The following is a 22,300-nucleotide window of genomic DNA, read 5'->3' as shown; positions in this document are numbered from 1 at the left end:
TTCATGCTATTATATTATCTGTTTTGGATGTTTTATATGCATTAATATGCTAATTTTATATTAATTTTGGGACTAACCTATTAACCTAAAGCCCAGTGCCAGTTTTAGTTTTTTTCCCTAGTTTTTGAGTTAGAAAATGAATATCGAACGGAGTCCAAAGGGAATAAAACTTTCGCGATGATTTTTCTTGGACCAGAAGACCTCCAGAGGACTTGGAGAGGGGGCCAGAAGGTTCCCTAGGAGGGCACAAGCCTGTCAGGCTCGCCCTGGGGGCGGGGGGCTTGAGGGCTTGTGGGTCCCTCGGAGGTCTCCCAACCCTAATCTTTGCACTATAAATTCCCAAATATTTCCAAACCATTAGAGGCATCCACGAAAATACTTTTTCGCCGCTGCAAGCCTCTGTTCCCGTGAGATCCCATCTTGGGGCCTTTTCAGGCGATCTGCCGGAGGGGGATTCGATCACAGAGGGCCTCTACATCAGCCTTGCTGCCCTTCCAATGATGCGTGAGTAGTTTACCACAGACCTACGGGTCCATAGCTAGTACTTAGATGGCTTCTTCTCTCTCTTTGATCTTCAATATAATGTTCTCCTCGATGTTCTTGGAGATCTATTTGATGTAATACTTTTTTGCGGTGTGTTTGTTGAGATTCGATGAATTATGGATTTATGATCAGATTATCTATGACTATTATCTGAGTCTTCTCTGAACTCTTTTATGCATGATTAAGATATCTTTGTATTTCTCTTCGAACTATCGGTTTGGTTTGGCCAACTAGATTGGTTTTTCTTGTAATGGAAGATGTGCTTAGTTTTGGGTTCAATCTTGTGGTGTCCTCACCTAGTGCAGAAGGGGTAGTGAGGCACGTATTGTATTGTTGCCATCAAGGATAAAAGGATGCGGTTTATATCATATTGCTTGAGTTTATCCCTCTAGATCATGTCATCTTACTTAAGGCGTTACTCCGTTCTTATGAACTTAATACTCTAGATGCATGCTGGATAGCGGTCGATGTGTGGAGTAATAGTAGTAGATGCAGAATCGTTTCAGCCTACTTGACACAGACGTGATGCCTATATTCATAATCATTGCCTTATATATCGTCATAACTTTGCGCTTTTCTATCAATTGCTCAACAGTAATTTATTTACCCACCGTATGCTATCTTCAAGAGAGAAGCCCTAGTGAAACCTATGGCCCCCGGGTCTATTTTCCATCATACATTTTCAGATCTATAAACCAAAAACCCCAAAAAAATACCTTGCTGCAATTTCTTTATATTTACTTTAGTTTGCCTTTTTATTTATCTTTTATACCTATCTCTATTAGATCTCACTTTTGTTCGAGACCGTGAAGGGATTGACAACCCCTTTTTTTGCGTTGAGTGCAAGTGTTTGTTAGTTTGTGCATGTGCATAGATTGGAGATTTGCTTGTGCCTCCTACTGGATTGATACCTTGGTTCTTAACTAAGGGAAATACTTATCTCTACTTTGCTGTATCACCCTTTTCTCTTCAAGGGAAAAATCAAAGAAAGCTCCCCGCGCGCCGCCGCCTCACACGGCGCTCACCCTGGAGTTCACCTGCCCCAGGGGACCGACGCTGCCAACTCGGCCACCAGCTCCGACGACGACCCAGCCGGCTGTAACTTTGGCTTCTCCGCGTCCGGAGGTGCCAGCAAGAGAGCCGTTGTGTAGCCAGTGGCGGCGGCGACCAGCGGCAGCGCCGGATGATCAAGAACCGGGAGTCGGCGGCGCGGTCCCGAGCGCGGAAACAATACGAGGACACGTGTCATTTAACACCATTATGTCAAAAATGGACAGAAGTGTTATATTGGGAACAAAATTTAAAGTTGGTGTTATATAGGGAAGAAATATTTCTTCGATGTTAAATAGGGAAACGAAATTTTAAATAGTGTCAAATAGGGAATTTTTTCATTAGTGGATGTGGAGTCCGATGGTGTCCCTATGTATAATAGTATGTCCCCACTGCACTGCACCACCACACATGTAGATACTCACCTTTGTTTCACCATTAATGTCGTCAACAACAGTATCTCTGCATATGTGCCTGGCTTGCATTTTTATCGCCAAACATGCGTGCTATCAGCCCCAAGGTTGCAGCAGGCATATATAGCATAGGCATGTCCTATCCACCGAGAAGACCAAAACATGAGTCATATCCATGGATTAAGCAGGTGATGATGGACACCAAACTGCTATAGATGAAAACGACTATCTAACAACGTACCATATCTAGATCATATCCATGGATTAACTAACTGATCTACTCTGCTAGGTGTTCCTAATTTGATAGGAGTACTAGTTGAGATGAGAACGACCACCTGACAGATGGAAATGTAGCGAGGGGGCCATCGGATGTGATGCCCAAAACCAAAAGGACCCAAATGGAGCATAAACCGCCTTGTTTTTCATTGCTGTAACTAGTGAGGGCCGTCCCAGTTGCACTCATGGTCGACACGCAACGCCTGGCTTTCCTTGTTCCCCCCTTCACACCCATCACCCTATCTATCCAGCTTTCCTTTCCTTTTTCTTTTCCTACTTGTGCGTGGAGAATATATTCTCCTTTCTCAACGATTCATCCGTTGATATCCCCTTTCATATCTTGCTTGTATCATATCCATTGAATTTTTTAATTTTTTTTTTTACAAATCTCAAAACTGTATGATCGATTTCTGAAATTTCATTTGTATTACTCCGTCGTCCCAGATGCATACTAGATGAATGGGCCTCGTCCCCTGCCCCCGCGTCGCCTAACCTAGGCGACACGGGGGGCGATTTGCCGCCGCCGGCCCAAAGGCCTCCTCCCTCGTCCTCTCTCCCCTACGCCGCCAGAGGCCACGCCCATAGCCTGGCCGGTGATGGCGGCGGCGGGGCTTTCCCCCTCGCGTGGTGGCTGCGTCTTCCCCTGGCGGCGGCGGCGCACGGAACTACGGGGCACCGGCGGCGTGGAGCGTCGCGTTCCCGGCGGCGAGTGTGACAGCGGCGTCAGCGCAGGCGCGATACCGCAGCAGAGGAGCCCCTGTGGCGGCGACCCAGATCGCAGATCTCGCCGTACCCAGATGGGCTTCGGCGGGCCGGCGAATCTGGTGAGCATCTACAGGCGGGCATGGTGGGTCTGACGACGCCGGCCTGGGCACCATGGTGGTGCCATGGCCGGTTAGGCGGCGGCGGCCTGGATTCTCCGTCCAGTCCCCGCCAGCGATGGCGGCGGTTCGTGCACAAGTTTCTTGATGGAGGTCCTCTGTTCAGATCCGGGTGAAAACCTGGCCAAGGCCGGCAGTGAAGGCGCTGGTATGCGGCGTTTCCTTCTTGAAGGCATCGCCAAGGAGATGTTCAAGACAACTATCTGCTACCTCCGGGGGAAACTCTAGATCAGTAGATCGGATGACTGCGGCGCGTTGGTGTCGTTTCCTTCTTGGGGGCGTCATTCTTGGAGGCATACACGGGATCGAGGGACCAGTGGGCGGCTTTCTTGGTTGGGCGGTGCTTCATCCTACACATTGATGACGGCGGATCTCGGCGGCGTGGCGCAGTGGAGACTCTGCGCCCGATGTACGAGGATGGACTCGCGCAGGAGGACGACGCTGTCTGGCATCGTGGTGGCGTCAATGGCAGAGAGACCTGATACGGTAGATGCAACAGTACAACTCTGAAGATGGATTGGTGGCAGGTGGCTGCGGCAGCCTCATACCCGGCAGGCGTCCTGGTTGAGGAGTGCGCCGGACCGGTGGGTGCCCCATACCCGGCAGGCGCCCTGGTTGGGACCTCCGGCCTTAGATGTTAGGTTTGGCTGCGAGGTCTGTTTGGTATTAGGCCCAGACTATCAGCATCCCTACATCAACTGTATAGGAGTAGCGGCAGATGTTGCCTAGACGGTGGCTTTAGTCTTACTGTTGTATGACTTTGTAAGGTCTTATGTGAATAATTAATATAAAGTGGCTGCATGCATCGTCCAGATGTAGAGGCCGGGGGTCCTCCTCCATTTCTAAAAAAGATGCATACTATAGTACAATAATGCAAAATAAATACAACAATAGCATCTGAATACTCTTCAATCACTCACAACTGGCCAGGCAGACTCCATAAATCTTGGTATCCTCGTATCAGTCAGAAATAGCTCCTCAACACACGCATGTCTTCACGTTGTTTGTACAAGGATCAATAATGAGGACACCTAGTTATTTAAAACAAATAAATAATAGAAACAAAATGATGATAAGGCCAGGGTTCCACCCAGGCCCCATCAACCACTTGATAAAAACCAGTAGAGTATTCCTGACCTCAGGTGACTGTTTGGTTATCAAACATGCATCCTGCACCACCAACTTCATACAAACACGGAAAGGCCGAGCCGAAGCAACAATCACAAATATTTCAGATAAGACACCATGATAAATTTCATCCTCGTAAGCAGAATATCCCCCCCCCCCCCCCCCATTTCGTAGACGTCGGCACAAAACCCAACTTTCTTCGCGGGCCTTCACCATCTTTTGTCCCTTTTTAGCATTGATGAATATTCCAAAGCTTTTGGTTGACCGACATCCACATGCTTACCACCACCAGACGACGCACCATATGCTATTTCCTTCGATTCGGATGTTGTGGCTGCCGTTCGACTTCTAAAGATGCCCAAAATCCTCGATATTTTGATTCGGTTGCTATAACTGTGATGGTTGGTTGTTATTCAATGGGGCATGCTTTCATCTCTCATTTCTCCTTGGGTCTTGTACTCTTGTTGTGGGGGTCTACCTTGGCTTCACCTTGGCAATGGCATGTTAGGCTATTCCAAAAGCCTTTGATTGGCATTGAACTGACACATGTTTTATTTTCTCAAATTGAGGGGCGTACCCCCGATTTCATTTCATTGATGAAAAGAAATCAATTTTTTTTTAAACATACGTCTTCAGTTCCCCAGGCGCCCTACCATGGCACCCAGGGAAAAGAAAGGATAGGCATCTAAAAAACAATAGGTAAAATGCAACAGTAGGTAACCATGCAGGGTTCCGTCCCGTGCACAAAGTTTTGCACGTATGTCTCACTGCCTAATCTGAACTCATCGTTACAGAAATCGAGCCCTAGAGAAATCAAGCCCTACAACATCATCCTGTTCCCGGTCTTTTTGTCATCGGTGCCCAACCTCTTTTTTTGTTGAAGAAACCGTTGGCAACATAAACAAGCAGTGCCGCCACGGCTCGTCGCATCAGTTATCCTTCTTTTTTTCGTCCAGCCCAATAAGACATCCGCCATCCAATAAGAAACTTGAAAGAATATCACACTAGGGTCATGCGGGTAAACATGACAAAAAGTAGCAACATTTCTAGCTTTCAACAAAGACTAGAAAACTGTCGCGACCCCTACTGCCACAATCTGTCTAACCGATTTTGGGAAAACTCTCAACCCAATTGCTAAAATCCTCAATCTTGCAGGGTATATCGTGTATTCCCATGGCTCTCCTAATAAACCCCCAAATGAATTTAGTAACCACACAGGCAGAAAATAAATGATCCATTGTTTCAGGTTGATCACACAAGCTATAGCTCTTGTCCTTACCTTTGCAGTTTCTTTTTGCCAAGTTATCTCTAGTCAGCCCGCTATTTCTAAATACCATCGACATAAAAGCTTTCACTTTCAAAGGTATCTTGGCATACCATAATTTCCTATGTTTCCATACCACTTGATCAGTTTTTAACACTAAATATAAAGACCTTAAAGAGAACTTTACAGACTTGGTCAGTAACCAGGCTAGATCCATCCTCCCGATAATTTAACATTACTCTACTGCAAATATCTTTAAGCACATACCACATGTATGCAGTTTCCCCTCAGATAACTCTCCTAAATGTAAATAGGCTCATGTTATCAGACAAAGCTTTAGCTATAGTAAAGTTAGTGCTAAAAGTAAGAAGATATAGTCTAGGGAATTGTACACTGAGGGGTTTGTCACCCAGCCACACATCACTCTAGAACAAAGTTCTCTCGTCATTCCCTACTATCTTTCTGCTAAATTGCAGATAAATGGGTTTAACCTTCATTAAACCCTACCGAAAAAGAGATGGACCATTCCTTTTCTTACGGTCTCTCAGAGTACATTTATCTAAGTATTTTCTTCTCACTAAATCCTGCCACACCCCTTTCTTATTTTCTAACTTCCAAATCCATTTCAAAGAAGAAAAACGTTCATGGTGTCAAGATCTTCCCATTTCTTTAGGTCTACAACTACAAACATCTTCCCATTTCACCAAATGATAATTTTTCAACATTATCGTCTTCTTCCAAAAGCATCCTTCTCAAATAAAAAATCATTCTCTTACTGGGCCCCTTATGTAATTCCAATAAAGATATCATATAAAGAGGAACATTATTTAAACTAGAAGTAATCTCAATTAATCTACCTCCGTAGGATCTATTTCTACCTTTCCACACACTTAATCTTCTTCCCATTCTTTTCCAGGCCAGTTCCAATCACTATTGCATAATCTAACAACATTGATAGGACAGCTAAGTATCTAAAAGGTACTAAGTTATACATGTATTCGGGATACCCAAGTATTTGAACTGGTAAATGTATTTGTTCTGTTTCTTCTGGTGTGCAAAGGCCTTTGATAGCGGCCCTCATTCAGGCGTGGGGTATCTGCTTCCGAGCTAAAATGTTCTTTGATGACAGAAAAATAAAAAATAGTAAAAATTAAAAAAATCTAAATTAATGCTCCAAAAATGCTATTTTTAAAGCATTTTGGAGTGCTGATGTGTTTTTTTCCATGACTTGCACGAATGTCTTTTCATGATGAAAAACATTTGTCTAAGTTTGCAAAAAAACAGTTTTTTTAATTGTTTTGATATTTTGAATTTACTATTCATCCCGAGAGCTCATTTGAGCTCGGGAGCAGAAAGGGCTTTCGCCATCATTTTCACTTCTTCTCGGGTCTCGCGGAGGTCTACCTTTGTTGTCGCCTCCAGTCTGTTGCCCGGATGCCATACTTTGATTAGCTTTCTCTCGCTTTTGCATGTGATAATTTTTACTCCTAGAACCAAATCCAGGTTGACCAAATCCATGTTGGGATGATTGTGGTCCCCCTGACCATCATTAATCTTGTTGCCTCCAACACTCATGTGTTCCATGTCACCGCCATTGTTTGCCTCTAAAGCCTTTATCTCGCCCCTCGTTTTGCACCAAAGATTCAGGGGAGAGATAGGCGAGCGTTTTGTCGAAATCATCAAATATGAGTGAAACTTAGTCGGTAGATAATAACATGTAAATGTATGTTGTTGATAGAGAAAACACTATAGATGATGTCAGCGATCCCACACAGCAATAAAAACATGCATGGTAGAAAATCCTCTCTCCAACTTGCAAACCATGTTTACTTGTCTTGTCCACCTTTCTTTGTCGCAAACTTCACGTGCATGCCAATAATATAGCTAGTAGCGTGGCTATAAAGAGAGAGCACCATCTATGTGTGGACCAAATAACTCTCTGCTTGCATTGCCTGCCTAGCTACATTTGACTTGCTTCCATTCATTCCATCCACTCCACTCAAGCAAGATCTTCTGTCCTCGATCCCTCCCATACCAGGTAGCTTGGATAAGATCATCGATGGAGGATGTGTGGAAGGACATGTCGCTGTGCTCCACCCCGCTCGCGCTACAGTCCTACCACCTCCACTCCCCAGCCGCCGCTCCCTACCGCGGCGCCGCCCACCCCCAGGACTACCTCGCCGGCGCCGTTCCGCAGCCTCCCCGCACGCCGCCGCCTCACACGGCGCTCACCCTGGAGTTCACCTGCCCCGGGGGGACCGGCGCTGCCAACTCGGCCACCAGCTCCGGCGACGACCCAGCCGGCTGTCACTTTGGCTTCTCCGCGTCCGGAGGCGCCAGCAAGAGAGCCGCTGTGCAGCCAGCGGCGGGCGACGACCGGCGGCAGCGCCGGATGATCAAGAACCGGGAGTCGGCGGCGCGGTCGCGAGCGCGGAAACAGGCCTGCACCAACGAGATGGAGCTGGAGCTGGTGCAGCTGCGCCGGGAGAACAGGATGCTCATCCAGCGCGAGCAGGACTTCATCAACGTACACACGGCTACTTCTCTCTTTGCCGTTTACTCCGTAATTATTAGCTACCTGAAAATGTTACTACTCCGTTTGTATGTTGGCATGCAGGACCGTTTGGCGAAGGCGGCGCAGGCACCCGTCCCAGACTGCAGCAGCGGGACCACTAGTAGTACCCTCCAGCAGAAGCAGCAGCGGCAGAAGCAGAGGTGCCGCTCCGCCCCTGCGCCATGAATCCATGATCGCCGGCCGTCGACGGTCGACTGTAGCAGCAGCTTCATTCCACTTACAATGGATTGATTGTCCAAGCTATCTAGCTAGCTAGCTAGATGACTTATTCAGCACTGGACTACTCGTTAACAAAGTACTACTACTACTATGTACTCTATGTATGTATCGAATCATAGCCTACTTGCTTGCAAAAGTACGTAAGCAAGGATGTAGCTCGACGATGGATGGAAGGGAAGCTAGTTAACTAGAGTAGTATAGTATAATACAGTAGATTAATAGATGAGTCTCTCTCCTTAATATATATTGAGGCCAGAGATGAATGGATCAATTGAGCTACGTACGTGCGCAAATTAACGGCTTTTCCATCACAAGCCTACTTGAGTGGGCAGTGGCCTGGTCTGGCAAGAAGATATATTAGATGAATGACAAATACATGCATGGATCTATGATAAAATGGATTCTCTTCAGGCCAGACATACCGTGGGCGCCTTCATTCGGTTTTGTTTCGTGCCACGTACTACCAAGATGGGGAACCAAGATGGCCTACTTGCTCTATGTTGTCCTAGCAGCAAGATGTGGATGTGGAATCCGATGGTGTAGTAGTATGTCCCCACTGCACTGCGCCACCACACATGCAGCACACTGCACACATGTTCTCGATACTCACCCCTTTTCACTGTTAATGTCGTCAACGAGAGTCTCTATGCAACATATATGTGCCTGGCTTGCATTTTTATGGACAAACATGCGTGCTATCAAGTATCAACTGGAGTTATCTATCTAGCTACATGAGGCGGAGTACACAATATATTTTGGGACGGGTCGATGGTGATATGGATCGTGGTACCCAACCCCGCCCCCACCCCCACCTCAGGGCTGCAGCAGTCATACATAGCCTGTCCTGTCCTGTCCACACGCAACGCCTGCCTTTCCTTGTTCCTCCCTTTCACATCCATCACTCTATCTATCCATCTTTTCTTTTCTTTCCCTTTTCCTGCTTGTGCGTGAAGAATATCTTCTCCTTTCTCAACGATTCATCCGTTGATATTCCCTTCCGTGTATCTTGCTTGTATCCTATCCAGGTGGTCAAACACAAACCAGCATAGATGAATACATATAGACATATAGTAGTTCCTCAAAAAAATAAAAATATAGACATATAGTACAATGTAAAAAAATGCTACAATACTCCTTCCGTCGATAAAAGAAGGCCTCTAAATTTTTGGGGAAGTCAAATGATGCACAGTTTGACCATGTTTGTAGGGGAAAAAAGCATCAATAACTACAATATTAAATATATATAATATGAATGTATTTCACTTTTTGTCTTGATATTCATTTGGTATTGTACTTTTTTCTATAAATGCGGCCCAACTTTGAACCGTTTGACTTGACACAAAATTTATACAACTTCTTTCAAGGGAGTATCACCTAATATTCTCTTCAATCACAACAACTGACTAGGTAGACTCGATGAATCTTGGTATCCTCATACCATTCAAAAATAGTACCTCCATTCCGAAATATAAGATGTTTTGGTAGGCTAGTTTGGCCTGCCAAAATGTCATATATTTTAGAATGGATGTAGTAGTTGTGACACACGCATGGCTTCTTGTTGTTTATAACAGGATCAATAATGGGGAAATTCGATTATCTAAACCAAATAAATTATAACAAGAAAATGGTGTAAATAATGACAAGAAAATGGTCCACGGTTCCACCCAACAACTGCTTGATAAAAAAAAACCAATATAGTATTCCTGACCTCAAGTGACAATTTGGTTATCAACCATGCATCCTGCACCGCCAACTTCATCCTGAAGCAACAACCACAAGCATTCTGAATAAGACGTCACGATAAATTTCATCCTCGCAAGCAGAATATTTCCACTCCTGTACCGCAAACTTCGCCACAAAACCCATCTTTCTTTACAAGGTTCGTGATCCGCCTCCTTTTCATGAGCATTTATTCCTTCTTTTTTTTTGGATTACTGAATATTCCAAAGCTTTCGGCCGACAGACATGGGCGGGCTTATTGTCACCAAACGACGAACCATCTGTTGTGTTCTTCAACTTGGATGGTGTGGCTGGCGTTTGGCTACTAAAGGGCCAAACTCCTGGTTGACAAACCAGGGTTCCCTACATCGCGACATGTTGGTTTAGTGTTCGTATTCGATTACCAGATCTACAACCACCAGTTGTTATTCAACGGGATATGACTTCCTCCTTCGTTTCTCCTCGGATCTTGCTATGGGGATCTACCTTGGCTGAACCTTGGCAACGTCGGGCTAGGTTGTTCCAAAAGCCTTTGATTGCCATTCAAGCGATACATGTATTTATTCTCATTTCTTCTGGTGTCCTAAGGCCTTTGATAGTGACCGTCATTTTCACTTCTTCTTGGGCCTTGCGGAGTTGGTTGTCGCCTCCGGTCTACTGCCTACGGCTAGTGTAGATGTTGGTTTGCTCAGGTGCCATGCCTTGATTAACTTTCTCTCACTTTACCATGTGATAAGTTTCACTCTTGGAACCAAGTTCATTTTGCGATGATTGTGCCCCCCTAATCAGCGTTAATCTTGTTACCTCCAGCACTCATGTTGTTTACCACAGTTGTTGCCTCTAAAGCCTCTATCTCGCCCTTCTTTTTGCACCGAAGATTCACATGAGAAATAGGCAGATGTTTTGTCAAAATCCTCAACTTCCAAACCACGTTCACTTGTCTCGTCCCCGCTATCAATAATAGTGGTTGGGGATTCTGAGGTAGTGGTGTGGGGGTACCTTTGGCCGCGTCTTCAATAGCACCTTGCTAGCATTCTTTCCACCTTTCTTGGTCGCAAACTTGCGTGCCTGATAATAACATATGCATTATTGGATTCCAAATGTGGCCCACTTTACACAATACAAACATCTTGTATCTGTTATAATTGGTGAAACTGTAGAAAGAGATGAATTACATGGGCAACAATTCTTGAAATGAATAGAATGACAAAAAATGTCTCAGTCAAACCAGATTAACAAAAGTATCGACTTCTAGATTATCTAGTAGAGTATACTTATTTAGTCTCATCTACCGCATAATTTATTTCCTTTGGTTGACACTTTTCTTCACATTTTTTATATTCAGCATTACCCATTGGCTTGGTTTTTGCAGCCCTCACATCAAGGCCGAATGTACTTAGTGAAACTGTAAACCATACTGAAAAATATATTAAAAAGGTATAATTTATAAAGTTATATATATCTAACCTATCTCCAATAACCCTAACTTATTTTTACATTGTAAGATACCAAAAAATGACAAAATTTGTAGCCCCACAGAACTCATCAACCAATCTTTCAACAACCTAGCTTGGGAAAAGATATATGAATATTTTATCTACAAAATACTTTTGTGTATTTTTCATATGAAATATAATGTTCACGTGTTAAGAGAATTTAATTGTAAATTTTATCTAGTAGAAGGAAAAAAATGAACAAAAAAATGAATTAAAAAGTAGAATTTACAAAAAGGGAAGAAACTATAAGTTACTCGTTTTTTGAAAAAAAATTACACATTACTTGATGGGACAACCACACCTCTCCTCGCGTGCATGACTTAGCCCATGTGCACGCTATAGGCTAGGACACCTAGAAGTGTATGGTGTTTGTGTTTGAACTGCTGAGGCATGTTGCGCAAAAGAAAAATAAATAAATAACTCTTTTTTTGCAAGAAAAAATAAAGAACTCCCGAGACGTGTAGAGCCCGATTGGAGCCCCGGTCATGTCAAAGTAGTGTCTCTTTCCTTTTTAAACACAAAGAAAGGCCCCGAAGGACCCAAAATTATATTAGATAAACATGTAGGTACATTTTATGGAAGAACCCATAAAGAAGTGGAAATTGCACCCTGTTCCAAGCACTTTATAAAAAGGACATAGAAAACAAAGTTGAAAAGCAATCCAGTCCTTGTTGTAGGCTTCCGGAGTACATCATCGCCTGGGACAAGACAACTTGAGGCAGAGGAGTGGCTACAACACTGCCAGTGAGACGCCAGAGGTAGAATTTAAGACATCAAGTTGAAGCAAGTAAACTGCCTCCCTCTTTGCACGACGGTCGAGAGAAAAGAAAGGAGCCGACAGTGGAGAGCGTAAAAAATATCATCTTATAAAAATAATTATAGCTGCTAACTCATCTCTAATACCCTCTAACTTTAAATTTCCATTTGGGAGATCCCAAGAAGTTGAGACAAACTCTAACATCCCAAAAACCATCACTCAAGCCCGCTATTTTGAGCAGGGAGGATTTTCAGACTACAACCGCCTAGCTTATGAGAATAATGTTCACATATGAAAAATGTGCATCTACTTCTAAATATGTTCGTAAATTTTGGTGTCAATATTTTATAAATTATTATTATATATAAAAAATGTACATATATCTATGAGAAATATGTTAATATTCTGAAATATAATGCTCACATACTAAGAAACTATATTAGTGTATTTCACCCTATAGAGTAGAATAAAAATCCGCCGAAAGGAATAGAGAACAAAGAAAAAGAATGAAAAATTGAAAATGCAAAAAGGAAAAAGTTTTTTATAGGATAATAAAAGCAGGAAAAGGTTAAACTACGCGTTTTGCTGGCTAGGATGTCGTCGCACTGCTCGGCCTGGCCCATGTGTGGAAACGATGTAGGCCCGCTGCAGAGGAGAGGCTAGGCCAGCCGAAAGAGAATAGTGTTGCGGCCCAACTCCGGAGGCGTGTAGCGCCGGGCTTGAGCCGCGGTGACCCGGAGGTCGTGCTGTCTTCATTATTAGTACCATACCGCTTAGCTAGACTAACTTCGGCTAATTTATAAACCGCACGGCAGGGACTCTTAACAACCACACGGCAGGTGTGGTCAGCTATTACAAATTGAATTGGTTAAATGATCCGTTGGAGATTATCACATGCACGGCTTCACATCGCCTGCATGGTTTGCTGCTAGCTTTCCACACGCCGACATGGCGTGCGTGCTTTTTTATTTCTTCTCCTTTTTCTTTCACAATTCAGTCTTTTTTCTTTTCTTGGGGCGAATCTATGGAAATTATACACCAATGACAATGCTGCAATGCTAATGGTTACTTGCCCACACAAGATTCACTTTCCTGACTATGCTAATGGTTATGCACCAGCTCAGAGTGCAAAGCTGTTCTCATCCTTTGAACTGGACTCAGCTCTGAATGCTGTGCCCGGCCTAGTGGCCTGCATAAAAATTCACTTTACAGTGTTCAGTCCACTCTACACACAAGAAAGTTCCAAAAATTATGTCGTAGTTTGAACAAGTACATATTCAGACAGGAAACACAATGGGGATATCCTATTTTAAAAGTACACAAATAAAACAACAACTTCAAAACGCAAGTTCCGGCCTGGTAGTAAATTTTAGGCTTATTTTGCTTGCACTGTCACAATGAAGCCGTAAGGAATGATGAGGCATTCAAACTGGAAGGATCCAGTCCCAAATGGTCACGAATCATACGCTGTGTTTGCCGCAGGAGATGCCGAGCGAGAGATGGTGCTCGGCCCGGGGGTGTCATCTGAGATTAGATGTAAGCTCGGGCCAGCTGCCCTGTTAGCTATGGGTTTAGTTGGCATACGGACCTGTGAGTCAATGCTGGTTAGCATTGCCACAACTTCAGACATATGGCAGGCCTGTCCTCCTCAGGCGATTGGTGCAAATTCTGCACCCAGAGAAGGCCAATCTGGATGCACCTGGCTAGTGCTGAGAAGAGCTCACCAGGTTCGCCCACTTCTTGATCAAGAAGCTCCTCAATACCACGACGATTCCACAATTCCCAGGCCTGCAAAAATATGCTCGGTCATACAGAGTACCGCTCATCTTTGTTTTATATGGCTATGTTTGGTGTTAGAGTTTGAGTCGTGCACTATATGTAATCTTAAACTACCTCTATCTCTTCCCTCCTGTATCTATCTCTCTTACCGAATCAGGACTGGATCCTAGTGATCGGTCATCTTCTTGTACGCTACGGCAAGGCTGTTTTGCCATCAATAAATAAACTCACGCGGCTCTCCCAAGGGAGAGTAGGAACGCTTCCACCAGATCAATCTTACATGGTATCAAAGCTAGCCTCTTCCCTTCTATCTAGCAAAACAGAAATCCAACCCTACCATCGCCATGGTCGCAAGCTCAAGTGCCGTCGTCCTCAACCTTGGCGCATCTCCAACAGAAAAGCTTGCAAGAGGGAACTACCTCCTTTGGAAGGCACAAGTAATGCCAGCGCTGCGTGGAGCGCAAGTGACCGGCCTCCTTGATGGCAGCGACGCCGCACCGCCGAAGATGGTGGAAGTCACCAAGGCAGACAAGACCATGACCATGGAGCCTAATCCTCTATATGGCCCGTGGCTGTCGAAGGACCAGCAGGTCCTGAGCTACTTGCTCAATTCGCTGACCCCGGAGATCCTCACACAAGTCATCAGTAAGGAGAGTACCTATGATCTTTGGATTGCCCTTACTACCTTGTTCGCTGCGTAGTTTCAATCTCGGATAACAAATCTGAGGATTGCAATCTCCAACACCAAGAAGGGCAACATGTCCAGCAATGCGTTCATCGCCAAGATGAAAAGCCTCGGAGACGAACTTGCTGCAGCAGGTCGTCCAGTAACCGATGGAGAGATGGTTGATTACATCCTGGCTGGGCTCGATCGGGATTATGATCCTATTGTAGCAGCAGTTGGCGGCATCAAGAACTCCATTACGGTCGATGATCTTTTCTCACAGATCTCTGCCTTCGACCAGAGGATGGAGATGCTAGGAGATGGACCAGGTGGTTTTCGCTCCTCTGCCAATACCGTCTACAGAGGGCGTGGGTAGTACAGACCAAGAGGGGGACATGGGCGAGGAAACAGGGGGCGCGTCCGTGGTGATCGCGGTGACCGCTCCTCTCCCTCTCCCGCTCACGGCGGTGGCTATGGCAGCTGTCGTGGGTTTGTCACGGCAGATGTCCTAGAGAAAGGACTTAGTCGTGGAGCCATCGCAACGGGTTAACTTAAAGGGGTTAAAGCGGACAAGGGACGCACAGAGTTTATACTGGTTCGGCCCCTTGCGGTGAAGGTAAAATCCTACGATCCAGTTGGTGTGGGATTGCTAGGGTTTCGATGACCAGGGAGCGAATACGCTTTGCCTGGGTCTCGAGTTGTTGTCTGTTCTTCCTAAACCGCCGCCGGGTCGTCCCCTTATATACATGGGTTGACGCCCGTCGGTTTACAGGATCCCGAGGCCGGCTCATAAACGTGTCCGGCTCAGTCTCTGCTCTTTCTATCTTACAACACAAGTTTACATATCAATGTCGGTTTACGTCTATAGATCTTGAACCGTCTATAAAGCACCACTGTCTGTCTTCATGGGCTTCAGGTACAGTGAACCATTATGGGGATAACCCGACCTCTCCTAGCCGGTTTACGCCCAGTAGTAATATCCCCAACATTAGGCCCCAGATTGATTTGAACTGGTTCATGTCAATCTTCAACGCATCATCATCTTCACAGAAATCTTGTAAATCGCCATGATGTCATCTTCCAGAATCGTGATAAACCGCCATGACATCACCTGCTATTAAAAATTGCATATAGCTCACCTTCCTTAATGAGCCCCCGACAATCGAGGCGACAGCTCTGCCATATATCTAACTTTTGGGCTCCTCGATTCTCGCGCCTGTCACTTATCCCTTTGCCTTTATAAATAGGACCAGGGGGTCTTTCCATTTCCCCCCGTGCCTCTTCGCATCGTATTCTTCCTCGCGCCGACCGAACCTTCGAGCTCTGCCGCCGCCGTCGATCTTCGCATCTGCCTCAACAACGGCCGCTGCATCAACCTGAATCAGTCCAGAGAACGGCGACGACCCTCCACAGTAGATCTGCAGCTGTAAGTCTTCGCCTTCCCGCACCTCAGATCCGCATTAGGGTTTGCGAGTTCCTCTGTGTTCTTCACTGTTCATCACAGATTCTCTATGGTTTCTCCATTGCGTCCTCTTTTGATCTAAAAGAAGTACTAAACTCACGCGGTAGTTGTTTAGCATCCATTTCAGACGCTAGTAGATCCCCTTTTCTTGTACAAAGGCCTCTTTAGAACTGATGAACTCCTCTGTACTGGTTTGTTAGGTCTAGAATATTTTTCCTTTTCTGAGCGCCCGTTGATCCAAAATAATAATTCCAATCTGTGAAACTTGTTTTTCCTTCACTTATGCATCTTAGATCTGTATCTTCAATACTAGAGTAGGCGGTATAATCTCATAGAAAAATGATGACCCGGTAGGTACCATTAGTCCCCTGTTGAACCGCCAAGCCGCTTTATCTTTGTACATCTGCCATGTCTGATCCCGGTTTAACAATATGTACATACTTATGTCTTCTCTTGCTCTTGCACCGCTTTATACTTGTCCATCATAAACCTTAAACCGGCAATAATCATGTTTCAGCTTTCCATTGAAATGGCCAAACAAGTCTATGAGTGCAACTGGGTTCCTTCCCGGGTCACTGAAGAACAATTAGACAGATGTGTCACAACTGGCGCTTTAGCCAAGAAAGAGGTCATCCACTGGAGGGCCCTCGGTCCGGAAAATCCCCCTAAACCCAAGGACGGAGAAGTAGTTGTTTTCGTTGACCATCTGGGTCGAGGCTTTAGCCCTCCCGGTTCAAAGTTTTTCCGAGATGTGCTTGCCAATTTTCAGCTCCACCCTCAGGACATCGACCCAAACTCTGTGTCCAACATCTGCCATTTCCAAGTCTTTTGTGAAGCTTATCTTCAAGAGGAGCCCACAGTTGAATTGTTTAGGGATTTCTTCCACTTAAACCGTCGCACAGAGTTCACAGATGGACCTAATACTGAGCTCGGCGGAATGGCGGTTCAAAAGAGGAAGGATGTCAGCTTCCCTCACGCCAAGCTTCACAGTCACCCCAAAGAGTGGAACCAGACTTGGTTTTATTGCAAAGATACATCTCCAACTGATGAAAACCCTTTGCCGGGTTACCGCCCTCACCGTCTTAGCAATACACATCCCTTTCCTCAGAGGTTAACTGCAAAGGAAAGGTCCAACTATGCTCCACAACTGTCAAAGCTTAGAGCCTTTATGGCGAATGGTTTAACAGGTGTTGATTTTGCTCGTTGTTGGATAACTTGGAGCATATTGCCCTTAAGCCGACGCCCCGGTTTAATGTGTGAATACACCGGGAGTTTGAAGGACCCTCAACGACACACTGATATTCAGCTTACAGATGCTGAAGTTACTGAGGCTGTGAAGAAGATACTGAATGAACCGGAGGCTGTCTGCAGCCAGACCGGATTAATTCCTTTATGTGTTTCCATCAAAAACGGCCAACTGTAAGGATCCCATAACTTTTTTGATCTAACTTACTTATTTCAAATATTCTCTCAAAATTTTGTCCATCTTTGACAGGGTGACGATCTGTTCTGGAAGAAAAAACCATAGGATAAACCGGCAAAACCACAAGACAACCAGCAAAACCACTTCGCCAGAAGACCAAGGTTGTCAGAAAACCTGCCAAGAAGAGGACCACTGCGTCTTCCGAGCCAAATGTTGATGCTGATTTGGCTAATCCGGACTCAGAGGTAGAACTTGACTCTCTTGGTTCATTTTTCATACATCTCATTGACAATGACCATTATAAGGACGATGCTGAAGGCAGCCAAGCTGACGATGTAGAGGTAATTATCCTTTCCTCCGGTTCAGATCCTCTGCCAACACCGAAAATCCGTCGAGCAAACCGAAAAGTAAAATTTTCTCACCCTCTCGCTCACTTGGACCCTAGCTTTCTTTTGAAGACGCAGCAACACGAAGCTCGCCGCACAACCCGACACAGTGGCCAGGTAGTCACCTCAGCCGGTTTACCAAATACTCCAGTCCGGAAACGTCAATCAGAGATCTCTTACATTCCTAACACTTTTTGTCCCAAGGCGGGTTGTTTCCGTCAGCCTCTTAATCCGTCTGATTCAAATTATCAGGGCACACCCAACTCATCTTCCGGTGAGTCATCGGCCACACAACTTCCACCCCTCAAGACAGTTCCTGGGTGAGTCATACCTTAAATTTATTTTCCATACCTTATGTTTTACACAATGTATTGACCTCTATTTTTGTTCTTTCTCAGTGCCAAGCCAAGACCCAACAAGAAGGCTCGGTTCAACAAACCGTCAGACGAAAATGTGGTTCACTACTAGGAAAAGGGCTATAGATGATATGGACACTAATGGCGCACCAGACATGTGGTGCGCCACTACTATATAGCAGTGGCGCACCATGTGTTGGTGCGCCATTAGTGTCCAAATACTAATGGCGCACCACATCCACGGTGCGCCACTAGTAACAAATTTTTTTTATTTTTTTTTCAAAACTAGTAATGGCGCACCAGGGGATAGTGCGCCATTACTAGTTAATCTAGTAATGGCGCACCACATCCACAGTGCGCCACTAGTAATTGTTTTTCAATTTTTTTAATATTTTTTTCAAAACTACTAATGGCGCACCGTGTGTGTGGTGCGCCATTACTAGTTGCCATTACTAGTTGAACTAGTAATGGCGCACCACTCCCACGGTGCACCATTAGTAACTTGCCCCAAAAATTCCACCGAATGCACCTCCCCCCCCGGTGGACCGCCTTTTCAGTTTTAGGAAAAATAAAAGAAAATGATGGAAATGTCAAAAAAATAAAAGAAAATAAGTTTCCCATGTGATATGTGGTCTACTTGTTGGGAAAATTTACAAATATGAATTTCGACTTTATTTGCAAAATCTCTTTGGAATTTGTAAAATGGGCATAACTTTTGAGTACGAACTCAGATTAAAAAGTTTTTTATATGAAAAATCATCTACTTGAAAAGATACCCCGTTAAACATTTTCAGAATCCTCAAAAACCTAACAGAAAAAGTTACGGGGCTTTTAAGATCTGGGGAGGCAAAAAAAAACAAACTCAGTAATGGCGCACCTGCCCATGGTGCGCCATTACTATCTTCCCGCCTTCAAAATTCAAACTATATCAAAAAAATAAAAAAAAGTTAGTAATGGCGCACCTGCCCACGGTGCGCCATTACTATCTTCCCACCTTCAAAATTCAAAATAAATAAAAAAAAGTTAGTAATGGCGCACCTGCCCACGATGCGCCATTACTATGCCGTATATATGGCTGGGCGGGGTCCTCTCCTCCTTACCTCTTCATTGTTCTCCTCCACTCCACCTCTCCTCCACTCCATCTCCTCCTCTCCTCCACTCCATCTCCCCTTCTCTCCTCCACCATACTCCCCTCCTCCTCTCCGGCGACCTCCTCCTCCTCCTCTCCGGCGACCTCCTCCTCCTCCTCTCCGGCGACCTCCTCCTCTCCGGCGACCTCCTCCTCCTCCTCTCCGGCGACCTCCTCCTCCTCCTCTCCGGTGACCTCCTCCTCCCTCCTCTCCTCCCCTCCCCTCACGGTTTCTCCTCCCTCCTCTCCGGTGATCTCCTCCTCCCTCCTCTTCGGTGATCTCCTCCCCCCTCTCCGGTGATCTCCTCCTCCCTCCTCTCCGGTGAGTTCCTCCTCTCCTCTGCTCCCCTCCCCTCATGGTTTCTCCTTCCTCCTCTCCGATGCTCCGGTGAACTCCTCTCCGGCGACCTCCTCCTCCTCTCCGGCGATGTAGGCGAGCGCCTCTCCGGTGACCTCCTCCTCCTCCTCTTCGGTGACCTCGGCCCTCCTCTCCGGCGAACTCCTCTCCGGCAAAAGAACACGGCAAAAGAACGTACAAGATCCAAAAACGAGAACAAAATTTGAAAAAATATCGTGCAAAAAAAGAGCAAAAAAAGAACGAGAAAAAATGGGCAAAAAAATCGCGATCCAGATCCAAATTCAAAATTCAAAAATAGCAATGGCGCATCACCCCACAGTGCTCCATTAGTATGGCAAAGCACATGTGTAAATATCGCCCCCTAGGAGGCACACTAATGACGCATGTTGGTCTATACTAATGGCGCACGGCGTGATGCGCCATTAGTATACCAGATACTAATGGCGCACCAGTGGTGCGCCATTAGTATTTAATACTAGTGGCGTGGTACTAGTGGCGCACCAGTAGTGCGCCATTAGTTGGCAAAACTGGTGCGCCACTAGTAGGCCTTTTCCTAGTAGTGGTTATTGAACCGGAGAAAACCCTAGATCCAGTAGAGACCAATGCAGACGCTCAGCTTGATGATCTGCCACCACACGATTATGACTTCGTCGCTGAACAAGTAGAAGTTGATACCACCGGTCACACTGACCAACCAACTAGTCCGGCTCGCACGGATGATAAACCGGCCAGTCCAGCCAAGGCTGTTGATAAACCGTCCACTCCAATGAAGGCTGCTGATGCTACAGAAGATGACATTATGATTACCGGCGTCAGCCATACCGCTCCTGGCAACCCGGTCACCTTATCCAAACATAGCGCCAAGGATGAGATTTCTGCTATGGGCAAAGGCAAATGGAACACCGATTTGTCCAGCTACGCCCATCTCAATGCCCAAGACATTCACTCTGGCTTCTTGAACCGTCTGTACACTAGTCGCGATTATGAAGCCGGTTTAGTAAATCTGATGAAGGAGCGATATGAGGTAACCACACAACTGTTTCTCTTATGTCCAATTTCAAATGTCAACTCCAGTAGCCCCCAAGGGCCGGTTTATGATGTTAATCTGAACCGGGACTGTGTAATATCTTAACTTTGCATGCTTAGCCTCCAAGGACCGGGTTATCTCTTTTAAGATGAACCGGTACTTTAGAATTGTAACATTGTATCTGTAGCCCCCAAGTGCCGGTTTAACTTATGAAGGTGAACCGGGACTTTAGAAGAATTCCCATAACGTTACTTTGAGCAAACATACATTAGCCCCCAAGTGCCAAGAGTAATACTTGTATTGTGCTTGGGACTTGTAGTAATTTTCGAGAACAAGCAAATATGCATTAGCCCCTAAGTGCCAGGTGCATAACTTGTTATGTACTTGGTACTTCAAATATGTACCGTCAACTCATGATATGTCTGTCTCTTACAGGTTGAGCTGAGCAAAAAGGAAACTCAAACTGCCGATCTGCAAGAAAACATCAAGTCCCAGCAAGCCGAAACCTCCAAAGCCAAGGATGAGCTGACCAGCACTTTATCTACTATGGAAAAACGGAAGGAGAGTTTCAACAAGGAGCGGGCGGATTGGGAGACAGAAAAATCCGCTTTGCAAAAAAGAGCCGAGGACGCAGAAGCAGCTCTTAAACCGGTAGTAGATGAACTGACTGGCGTAAAGCTACAGATACATGCCATGACGGCTGCTGTATTTGGTAAACATCCTTGCCTCACATTTTCAACATAGCACCCCATACGAAGCCGGTTTACTGATGCTTGTAATTATGCAGGGACTCGCATTAGTCATCTGGGCTCTGATGTACAGAAGAAGCTGAAGGCTGCCTATACTCTTATAGAGAAGTTATATACCGGCGCACAACGGATTATCTGCACCGCTTCGCACAACAAACCACCACCAACTTTAATCAAGGAGACCTTAGAAAGGCTGTCAATGCTGCCTGCCCGGGTAGAAGAGCTAAAGAGATCTGCTGCAAGAGTCGGTGCTCTGACCGCGCTAACCCGGGCAAAAGCATGGGTGCACGATCTTGATCCGGAGGATGTCAGCAAAGTCTATCTGAGCTTAAAAGAAGACGGATCAGAATTTGGCAACTCCGAGCCATAAACCGGGAAGTACGTCCACTGGCTTGCCAATTAGCTGAAGAAGCTGATCTTTCACATTATCAGGCGAATTATGACGTCAACAACAAACGGGTTGCTGCACCAACTCCTGAGGTTCAAAATCTCATCCCGCCAATTCGTAAGCACACCTATGCCCCTGACACTGAATCGTCCACCCTTATAAGCGATGAAGCTGTGTTCCAAGCCCTAACTGGGATCGACTGGGCAACTATTGACTTCCAGCCGCTGGGTAGAGACGAAGAGGATGAACCGGTGCAAG

The 22,300-nt window shown here is 45.6% G+C and overlaps 1 protein-coding gene across 1 annotated transcript; it reads left to right on the top strand.

Moving 5' to 3' along the window:
- Positions 1-7,493: 7,493 nt before the first annotated feature.
- On the top strand, positions 7,494-8,746 carry LOC123050491 (bZIP transcription factor 27-like). Its single transcript, XM_044473275.1, has 2 exons — positions 7,494-8,082; positions 8,173-8,746. Exons 1-2 carry the CDS (start codon positions 7,615-7,617, stop codon positions 8,293-8,295), a joined length of 591 nt encoding a protein of 196 aa, XP_044329210.1. The 5' UTR covers positions 7,494-7,614; the 3' UTR covers positions 8,296-8,746.
- Positions 8,747-22,300: the final 13,554 nt, after the last annotated feature.

The sequence above is a fragment of the Triticum aestivum genome, chromosome 2D, assembly GCF_018294505.1.
Source record: "Triticum aestivum cultivar Chinese Spring chromosome 2D, IWGSC CS RefSeq v2.1, whole genome shotgun sequence".
Classification (NCBI taxonomy): Eukaryota; Viridiplantae; Streptophyta; class Magnoliopsida; order Poales; family Poaceae; genus Triticum; species Triticum aestivum.
Note: the sequence above shows the minus strand (reverse complement) of the source record. Positions and strands in the feature narration are given on the sequence as shown.

Coding starts and splice junctions, on each gene's coding strand:
- LOC123050491 (XM_044473275.1), top strand. CDS start 7,615: ATGGAGGATGTGTGGAAGGACATGTCGCTGTGCTCCACCCCGCTCGCG. Junction 8,083..8,172: donor GCGAGCAGGACTTCATCAAC/GTACACACGGCT, acceptor GTTGGCATGCAG/GACCGTTTGGCGAAGGCGGC.